This window comes from Acomys minous, assembly GCF_964271855.1.
Source record: "Acomys minous genome assembly, chromosome: 10".
Classification (NCBI taxonomy): Eukaryota; Metazoa; Chordata; class Mammalia; order Rodentia; family Muridae; genus Acomys; species Acomys minous.
Window position 1 is genome coordinate 72,597,270 of NC_140491.1, and position 10,583 is coordinate 72,607,852.

Here is a 10,583-nt window from a genome sequence, read left to right on the forward strand (position 1 = left end):
GACAAGGTTTCTCTGTGTAGTCCTGCCTGGCTTGAAACTCGCTCTGGCCTTGAATTCAAAGATCCACCTTGCCACTGCCCTTCCTGACAGCTGGGGCTAAGGCGCCTACCACCATTGCTTTTTTTTTTTTTTTTTTTTTTAACAGCAGCAACCAGGGCATCAAGCAGATAGCTGTAAGAACTAGGAAGAACTGGGTGGTTGTAACAGTTTCTATACAGGCCTTGAGTATCTGGACGCTTAGCTCTGCAAGGGTCACACCTCTTGTGTAAACCTAAGAAGTGGTAATTCCAGCTGGTTGCGGTGGCGCACGCCCTTAATCCCAGCACTCAGGAGGCAGAGGCAGGCGGATCGCTGTGAGTTCGAGGCCAGCCTGGTCTACCAAGTGAGTCCAGGACAGCCAAGGCTACACAGAGAAACCCTGTATCAAAATACTAAGAAGGAGGAGGAGGAGGTGGAGGAGGTGGAGGAGGTGGAGGAGGTGGAGGAGGAGGCAATTCCTTAGCCCTTGACACCTGCTGGTGTTGTAGCTTTTGCCCTACAGTCCTTGAGAACCTTAGCTTTAAAGGCTTAACAGCCAAGCTGGGCATAGTGCCCCATGTGCGTAATCCCAGTACGCGGGAGGCAGAGGCAGGGGGATTAAGAGCTCAAGGTCTACTGGGTGGTGGGTCGGGGAGCAGGACCTGTAGTTGCTTTCTTTTTGGTTGTTAGAAACTTTGATCTGTCAGCCCTCTCTTGCCATCTGTTTCTTCTGTCCCTCCTTTCCTGACCACCCTGCTGCTGTTCCTTCAGCCACCAAACAGCTTGCTGCTTTCTAGGCTTTCTAGGCTGCCCCTGCAAGAGTGTCCGTCCCCCCCCCCTCGCCCCTACCCCCCCCTGCCGCCCCCATCTCCCCATCTCTGCTGTCTCTTTGTGTTACCAACTCAATCCACACCACTGAAAGTTGGCAAAAAAAAAAAATCACTGGGACAAGAGCCTTCTATTAGGCTTAATGCTGCGACACAAGGGGGGTGGGGGAGGCACAGGAGACTGTCTTCCCAGCTGCAGCTGATTACTTGGCCAGAGAAGGGTCTGCATTAGTCACAGGTGTGGAAATGTGTGTTTGGCCCAATCACAGATTTTTTTCCCCCTTTTCTTTAGGAGCAGTCACAGCCTTCAGAGAAGTTGCTAGGCCACCAGAAGTGCTGCACCTCTGGTGTAGGTAGAGATAGTGACAGGCTCCGTTACATTCACTAACACTTGTGATAGCCAGAAACCAGTACAAACCGCTTCATACAGCCCTGAGTGGGTTGTACCTTCAAGAGCTGGGGCAATCAGCTGCAACTGTGCATTTTTCTCAAGGCATCTTTGGAGTGTGCAAGATAGCTGATGTTGCTAGCATAGGGTAGCATAGATTGGTTATCTGACTAACAGTTCCTTTACTGAAGGCAGCGAGGGCACAAGGCAGAACCCGACAGTTGTTAATTAGGGAGTCAAATGATCACAGCACCAGCTTCTTATTTATAGGTGGACTTACAATAAGGATTTAAAGTATTTACCATTAACACTAATATTGATTTTTCTTAGTCTGACGGGGCTTTTTAAATTTTAAACTTTAGGGGCTGGAGAGATAGCTCAGCAGTTAAAAGCACTGGCTCCTCTTCCAGAGAACCCAAGTTCAGTTTCTAGCCCCCACATGGTGGTTCACAAGTGTCTATAACTCCAGTCCCAGGGGATCTGGTCTGGGCATTAGGAATGCAAGCAAAACACCTATACACATAATAAAGATTGTGTGTGTGTGTGTGTGTGTGTGTGTGTGTACTTGCTATATCACATGTATGGAGGTCAGAGGACAACTTACAAGATTTGGTTCTTTCCCTTTTACCTCCTGAGCCATCTCAATGCTTTAACAATGCTTTAACCCTCCTCTGTCCCAGTCGTACTCTCATCTCATTGACTTCAGGGCTGGACAAAAAGCAGCAACACTCTTAGCACTTTTTTTCATGGTGTTAGATTTATTGTAGAGCCAGGCAGTGGTGGCGCATGCCTTTAATCCCAGCATTCAGGAGGCAGAGGCAGGTGGATTGCTGCGAGTTCAAGGCCAGCCTGCTCTACAGTGCGAGTCCAGGACAGCCAAGGCTACACAGAGAAACCCTGTCTCAAAAAAAAAAAAAAAAAAGAGTGGAGCGGAATAGCCTGGGTGTGAGCAGCCTGCACTTCCACCTGAGGCCATGATGAAGTCCTGGCCCATTGTGCTGCTGAGGGTCATGTCTGGGTCTATGGCTATGTGGCAGCAGAGATCTGTTCAGTGTCCATGGCTCATATCACCACCAAAGGTCGTCTGCATGTCCCTGGTCTGGGCTGTCACCTGGGACCTTGTTGACATCCAAGGGCTGTGCAGAGCTGGCCCCACCTCTAACTGGCTGCAGCACTAGAGAGAGTGGCCCCTGCACCACCCCTGGGTAACACAGTCGAGCTGGCCCTGGTGGCTGGGTGATAAGAGCTGGCGCCACTCTTCATTCATCTGCCAAGGGTGGCATGGGCCAGGGTGAGGTGCCCTAGTTGGCTGATAACTGCCGTCCTGGACAGAATAATTCAATACCGACATAGCATGCAATCTAGACAACAGACTCACATACCCAGTTAGTAGTAGACCACAGCAAAGTTTCAAGAGTCCTGACGCCGTCTAGAACACTTCAGGCAGTAGAAATATTCGTGGTGGAAGACAAGTGTTTGGTTCTCAAATTCAGGTCCCAAGAGAACAAATTTGATCTAATGGGCAACAGGAAGCCACTTAGACAGCTAGACCAGAGACTGATTGATGACAACATTATATGAAATTGAGGAAGAGATGAACACACAGCCCTGACAGCCTGTATGAAAGGGGAGGTTGGAGAGAAAACCATGCACCAATATCCATTTGCTGCACTGGTGTCAACCTCAGCAGGAAGATGTTTGATAAAGCAAACTGCAAATTTCAAGTAGATCTTCCCAGAGATAATATTTGTGACCCTTTCATAGAAAAAGAAACTAACCCATGCAGTGGTGGCCCCCACTTCCTGCCCCCCAAGACAGGATTTCTCTGTAGCCCTGGCTGTCCTAGACTCACTTTGTAGACTAGGCTGGCCTTGAACTCACTGCGATCCCCCTGCCTCTGCCTCCCAAGTGCTGGGATTAATGGCATGCACCACTATCACCCTTAATCCCAGCACTTGGGAGGCAGATGCAGCAGATCTCTGAATTCAAGTCCAGCCTGATTTACATATCGAGTTCCAGGTCAGGGCACAGAGAAGCCCTGTCTTGATAAACTGAGAGAGGGAGGGAGAGAGAGAAAGAGAGAGAGAGAGAGAGAGAGAGAGAGAGAGAGAGAGAGGGAGAAAGAGACAGAGACAGAGAGACAGAGACAGAGAGGAGGAGGAGGGAAAGAAGAAGAGAAAGAAAAAGAAAGAAAGAAAGAAAGCGAGCTGGGTAGTGGTAGTGTGCGCCTTTAATCCCAGCACTCAGGAGGCTGAGGCAGGCAGAGTTTGAGGCCAGCCTGGTCTACAGAGTGAGATCCAGGACAGGCAAGGCTACACAGAGAAACCCTGTCTCAAACCACCAGTACCACCCTCCCCCTTCCCCCCAAAAAGAAAAACTAAACTGTAGATTTGAGGCCCAGAAAAGATCATAGATGATAGATAGATAGATAGATAGATAGATAGATAGATAGATAGACAGAATTGCAAAAACAGAATTATACTTTATTAAATACAAGAAACATTTTAGATTTAGTACATGTAAAAAGTCCTTTTAGCACTGGGCATGGTGGCACATGCCAGTTGGGAGGCAGAGGCAGGCTGATCACTGTGAGTTCGAGGCCAGCCTGGTCTACAAAGTCCAGGACAGCCGAGGCTACACAGAGAGATCCTGTCTCAAACAAACAAACAAACAAATGTCCTTTTAATTTGGGGTTTCAAGTTAGACTTTCCCATGTGGTAAAGTTTTCCAAGACTGGAAAAGGAGCACGCCATTGCCAAGTAGGGTAGGTCCTCTGCTCTCCCAGAGGTCCAGTCTTGCCAAATTGGCCCACAGGTTGGCCCAAGGCATAGAGCAATTGCTGCTGCTGTTGGCACCACTCACCCCGCTCGCTTTGCTGGTGGGAAGAGACCCTGGACTGTGCTGGTCGTGCCCAGGGAGCAGGCTGGTTGGCCCTCGCTGAGGACAGGGACGCAGGGGCCTGGAGCACTATCAGATCCTGACCCCCGGACCACTGCCCAGTCACACGATCACTCTCACTGAGCAACAACACGACATCCGAGATGAGTCTTAGGAGTAGTCCAGTATTTATGGTGCTTCAGAAACCTTGAGCCACGTGAATGGCTCGTTTTTAATGCTGTATTTGCATGTAAAGCTGTTTGGGCAAAATAAGATACTGTGTGTCACACGGCAGATTGCAATGCCACTTTAATAAGGTGTGCTAGAGAGATGGGAAAGATGGTGGAACAGAGCTGGCAGAGAGAAGAGCTAAGAAGCAGCAGGTACTGGGAGGGCCGCAAGGGCCAACAAAGGGAAAACGGGGCCAGCAGGGTGGTGTACGGTGGCTCAGCCCTCGCAGATAGTGCCCCTGAGGGTGCTGCCCAACCTCATGGCCACCCTGACTCTGAGCAACAACAGATATCCCAGACGAAGACTGCCCCATTTTCTGGATTGAGCCTCCATGGTCTAGGCTGCCCCTGGAGGCCTCGTGATGTCCGCGGCGGGTGATGCTGCCAGAGGCCATGTCAGCGTCCGTGATCCATGCTGCCACAGGAGACCATGTTGAGGTCTGTGTTCTGTGCTGCTTCCGGAGACTCTGGAGATGTCTGTGGTCTGAGCTGCCACAGGAGACCATGTGGAAGTCCGTGATCGAGGCTGCTGCCGGCTGCGATGGGCAAGGAAGCTTCTTGTGCAGTGGTATTGATGACTGCAGATTCATAACTGAGAATGAAAACCACTGAAGGCTCGATGACAGACAGCACCCTCCCCCAAAAAGAAACAGTCCAGACAGGAAGCTGTTGAAGAGACATGAACTCTGGTGCCCCCTATTTGACCATGTCTCCTTGGTGGGGGGACCTGGTAGCACTCAGAGGGCAAGTAAGCAGGCTACCAGGATGAGACCTGATAGGTTGTGATCATAATGGTGGAGGAGGAGGTCCCCTCTGTCACAGACCTAGGAGAGGGGAATAGGATGAAAGAGGGAGGGAGGGGGGAGCGGGAAGATACAAGTGAGGGGACAACAATCGAGATGTAGTCTGTTTGTTTTGTTTTGTTTCTCAAGACAGGGTTTCTCTGTGTAGTCTTGGCTGTCCTGGACTCACTTTGTAGACCAGGCTGGCCTCAAACTCACAGGGATCCGCCTGCCTTTGCCTTCTGAGTGCTGGGATTAAAGGTGTGCGCCCCCCCCCCCCACTGAGATGTAGTCTGAATAAATTACTTAAATAAAAAAGGAGAAAGAGTTGGCTAGTAGTGACAGACTCAGGAGGCAAAGGCAGGTGGATTTCTGTGAATTCAAGGCCAGCCTGGTCTACAAAGTGAGTCCAGAACAGCCAAGGCTACCCAGAGAAGCCCTTTCTTGAAAACCTCCAAAAAACCAAAAACCAAAACAAACAAACAAAAAAGAGCACTGTCTGTTGTTTCAAAGGTCCTGAGTTCAATTCTCAGTAACCACATGGTAGCGCATAACCATCTATAATGAGATCTGGTGCCCTCTTCTAGTGTATAGGCGCATACATGCAGAATACTGTATAAATAATAAATAAATCGTTTAAAAAAGACTTTTTAAAAATTCCAAGAAGGATGATAACTGTTGAGAGAACATACAACTTTAATATTTTTTTATTTAATTTTTTAATTTATGTGGATTGGTGTGAGAGTGTCAGATCTTGGAGTTCTAGACAGTTGTGAGCTGCCATGTGGGTGCTGGGAATTGAACCCGGAACCTTTGGAAGAGCAGACGGTGCTCTTAACCACTGAGCCAACTTTCCAGCCCCGAGAGAACATACAACTTTAACACCTGCTTGCCGTGTATACATGTGCATGTGTGTCTGAGGCATGCTCTCATGTAGTTTGGTTGTGTGTGTGTCTCTGTGTGTAGACATAATTCCTTTTCATTGTCCAGTAGTTTTTTTTTTACTTGTGTTTCAAATTAGCATACAAAGTATTGTTTCATTGTGGCATTTTCAAACAAAGCCTACCAGAAGAAAGTAATTTGTATTTCTTTTCTGTGGTGTGGTTTTGAGACAAGGTTTCATGTGACTCAGGTGTGGTGATTCGTTTCTCTCTCTCTCTGTCTCTCTGTCTCTCTGTCTCTCTGTCTCTGTCTCTCTCTCTCTCTCTCTCTCTCTCTCTCTCTCTCTCTCTCTCTCTCTCTGTCTCTGTCTCTCTCTCTGTCTCTCTGTCTCTCTCTCTCTCTCTCCCCTTCTCTAGCTCCCAGACAAAATTTTTGTGTAGTCCTGGAACTCACTCTGTACACCAAGCTGGCCTGGAATTCGGAGATCTGCCTGCCTCTGCCTTCTGGGTGCTGGGATTAAAAGCGTGCACCACCACCACCCAGCAGAATTTCCTGTTTGGTTGGTTGGTTTTTTGAGACAGAGTTTCTCTGTGTAGCCTTGGCTGTCCTAGACTCACTTTGTAGACCAGGCTGGCCTCGAACTCACAGAGATCCCCCTGCCTTTGCCTTCTGAGTGCTGGGATTAAAGGCGTGCTCCACTGCGCCTGGCCCTCCAGCAGTATTTCATACAATTGAGTTGGTAAATACTTTACATAACATAATCCAGGAATGAAGAACCCCTCCCAATGAGGCACACATAAGACCTGAATATATGATGTTTCTTTGGGGGAGGAAAAAAATTTACTTGTATTCCTTAATGCTTAGCACAGTTTTACCATGTGCAAGTACTGGGATTAGGCTTTATTCCTCACACGGACACACACACACACACACACACACACACACACACACACACACATTGCTTTTCTCTTTGGAAGGTGATGCTGTGCAAATACGATGTAGGAGAGGGTTCTATGCACTTCTACATGTAGGAACTCAGCACGGTGATAAGGAGTTTTTTCCGTGAGACACACTGGGTGGACGCACGAAAAGGTTTGCCTTTTTCCCATTTGTTGTGGATTCTCACTAGCCGTAACACGAGCCGCACTCACTGTCAGATCCTATGCAGGCAGCCGGTGTTCTGGGACACAAGCTCAGGGTGACTGGCAAGAAACCTTACCCTTAAAGGTTGAGGCTCGTAGTACCCGGCGGCTGCAGTCGCTGCCGGTTGGAGCTGTCCAACGCCCTCTTGCTCGTAGCTTGGCATATGAGCTGAATCATTTCCAAAGCCCTGAAGTTGCTCACAGACAACATGCAGGTAAGTTTCCACCATCTCTGAAGCATTTGATAGCTATGAAGATAGGTTGTTCTGCATGTGGCTCCCGAGAAACGTGGTAAGTACTGCAGTCTGTAACTGCACGGGTGTGCTTCGCTTGCTTTTCTCCCATTCAGTCCACCTGGCGAAGGGAAAGCAGCGGTGAGGATTCCCAGGTGGTTATGGGTGAAAGTTAGATGCATCCGAGTTCAAATTAAGAGCCTACTCAGTCCCTTACCCATTGTGGGCTCTTGGCAAAGTAGTAAACCTCAGGTGCCCAGCTTTATTTTGAAGTTAATCTTCCTGAGAGGGGCATCCCCTGGTGCTACGTGAAGCAGAGAATAAAGTGCCTAGCGCAGTGGCCGGCACACAGCAAGCGCTCAGCAGGGGTAAGTCTGTAAGGTGCTTCCTAATAGAAAAGCCATAACAAATAGAGTTTTGATTCCTGCAAAGGTCCCTAGCTCTGTTATAAATCCGTATGTCTCTTAATAAATGGGCACTCTCCACCTCTTTAGGTGAGGTGTAGGAGGCCTGGTACACCTAGGTCTCTGAAGACACTGCCTTCTGCAGATACTAGGAGTCTGCCCATATCGACAGATGAGTCAGATGGGGGAGGGGACGCTCTCAAACCAGACTCTCGCTCACTATTAGATTAAAAGCAGAGTTATACTAAAATGTGAATGTTTGATAAATAGCCAGGGCATGGTGGACACCCAAAGCAACCGCATCATGGAAAGCCGCCCTTGACCTCTGTAACTGGAGAGGAAACTGATCCAAGCGCTTCCATTCAAAGGCTGTATACACGTTCCCGGGAGGTTTTAGCCACAGTGATGTCACCTGATATGTGGCATCAGCCTATCTGTGCCTGACCCTTTTCTGTATCTCCAGTGTCCCACATAGTGTCTAGTTTATAATTATATTCATAAACTCCCATGCAAACAAGAAAGCGAAGAACTAACATTGTGCCCGGGGTCCACTTTCTGGCAAACGCTGGACCGGAGGAGAAATGTAACGTTTGTGACCTGGGAGACTGCGATCTAGAAGAGAGAGGTAACTAGGACGCATGCTCAGAGTAGGATGCACTGCTAAGCACTGTAAGAAGCCCACACAGGAGTGGGGGGTGGGGGTGGGTGGTAATGCGCAGGGATGGAAACAAAGCTTAAAGGATGTAACCCCTTTCCTCACTTAGGTGACTCTCTGCAGGCTCCGCACTCACCAGTGGTGCTTTGTTCTGTTCAACGTCGTACTATTTCATGCCTTGCTCTTTGGAGCTGACTTGGTGGAGGAATACTTTTTACGCTCCTTGCCTCATGTAGATATGAAAATCCTTGCAATTAAGAACAAGGCGAGAAAATTGAACATGGACTCCTTAAGAAGCAACCCCTCCAAATATTATGTCCTGAGCCAGCCCGAGGTGTGTAGCGGGAAGAGCATCTTTCTGCTCGCTCTTATCTTCAGTAGCCCAGGGAACGGAACAAGACGGGAGCTCATCAGGAAAACCTGGGGTAGTGTGACCAGTGTACAAGGCTATCCGATTCTCACGCTATTTGCTCTAGGGATGCCAGCGTTGGTGACTACCCAGGAAGGCATAGACGTGGAGTCTCAGAAGAATAATGATATAATTGAAGGACTCTTCTTGGACAGTCCTGAAAACCGAACGCTGAAGGTCATCTCAATGACCCGGTGGGCTGTAACCTTCTGCCCTAACGCCCTGTTCATCCTCAAAGCTGACGAAGAGATGTTTATCAATCTACCAGGCTTGGTAGACTATCTTCTCAATCTGAAAGGACACTTGGAAGGTATCTATTTAGGAAGAGTTGTTCACCAGGATATGCCTAACAGAGACCCCCACAGCCAAGCATTTGTCCCTCTTAGTGACTATCCTGAAAAATACTACCCAGACTACTGCAGTGGCGAAGCCTTTATAATGTCCCAGGATGTGGCTCGGATGGTGTATGTGGTTGTGACCGAAGTGCCGACTGTGGTGCCCGCTGATGTATTTGTAGGTCTTTGTGCTAAGTCTGTGGGCCTTGTACCCATCCACAGTTCAAGGTTTTCTGGGGAAAGACACGTCACATATAACAGATGTTGCTACAAGTTCATTTTTACATCCTCAGGAGCTACCGATGCTGAAACTGCCCTGGCATGGAAAGAAATGAATGATGGGAAAGAGTGCTCGCTGTTGGAGTCTTACTACGGGCTCATTTCCTGCAAACTTCTGACATACCTTCGCAGCTTTAAGCATGTTCCCGTGGGGGCTGCACATGACAATGCTGTGTATTTTGGGGATTAGTGTTCACTTGATTTTAAGTGTCTTGTTTGTAAATTGCTGTTTTCCTATAATAGAAGAAACCCTCTGTCCCTATGTTGTGTAGCTTCTCTGAACCTTTATTCATACTTAGCAAAACCACAAAATGTTCTTAGTGTTCTGATGTACTCAACCTTGATGTCTTCTTTGTTGATGCTTAAGACATTTAAGTTAGGATGGTGTGATTCTTTTCAAAATAAAAACCTTTCAGAAAAACCATTAGATTTCATTGTTACATATATTGTGATGTACAGAGTGTTATATATTTTTAAAATGTTTACATTTATTGTGTGTGCACAGGTGCAGTGTGTGTGTGTATATGTACATGTGTGTATCACAGGGCATGTATGGAGGCCAAAGGACAAAGAACAGGAGTTAGTTTTTTCCCCAACATGTGCATTCTAGGTATGGAACTCAAACCATGAGACTTGCCAGCAATCACCCTTATCTGAGCCATCTCACTGACCCATACCGAGATCCGCCTGCCTCTGGCCTCCCAAGTGCTGGGATTAAAGGCTGCACCACCACACCAGCCAGTTACAACTTAGTTCTAACTTATCGTTTATCTTCTGTCCTTGTTACATCAGCCTGTCCAACAGGTAGAAAGTGACAGCTCACTGTGGATCTAGTTTACATTTCCCTGATGGCTAGTAATGGTTATTTTTTCACTTACCTTGGCTATTTGTGGCATTAGTTTTGGTGGATTTTTTTTCTTTAGATGTTAGGATGCCCAGGATGGTTGTGAATTCTGGACCCACCTACCTTGGCCTCTGAGAAGTTGGGACCAACCAACTACATCTCTGTGCCCAGTTCTGTTGGCAATCTGTGTTATTTTCTTTTGATAAATGTCAATTTAGGGCTTTTTCTATGGTTTTGAATTGTTTCTGTTGTTATTGAATTTTCACACACACACATAC

General features: G+C 47.8%; 1 protein-coding gene across 1 annotated transcript in view; it reads left to right on the top strand.

Annotated features, from left to right (window-relative positions):
• Positions 1 to 9,972, top strand: part of B3GALT9 (beta-1,3-galactosyltransferase 9) — a 41,194-nt gene extending 31,222 nt beyond the window's left edge. Inside the window, exon 2 of the mRNA XM_084798612.1 lies at positions 8,548 to 9,972. Within this exon, the coding sequence (XP_084654738.1) occupies positions 8,548 to 9,651 (1,104 nt within the window). The 3' untranslated portion in view covers positions 9,652 to 9,972. The remainder of the gene's footprint in view (positions 1 to 8,547) is intronic.
• The last annotated feature ends 611 nt before the right edge of the window (positions 9,973 to 10,583 follow it).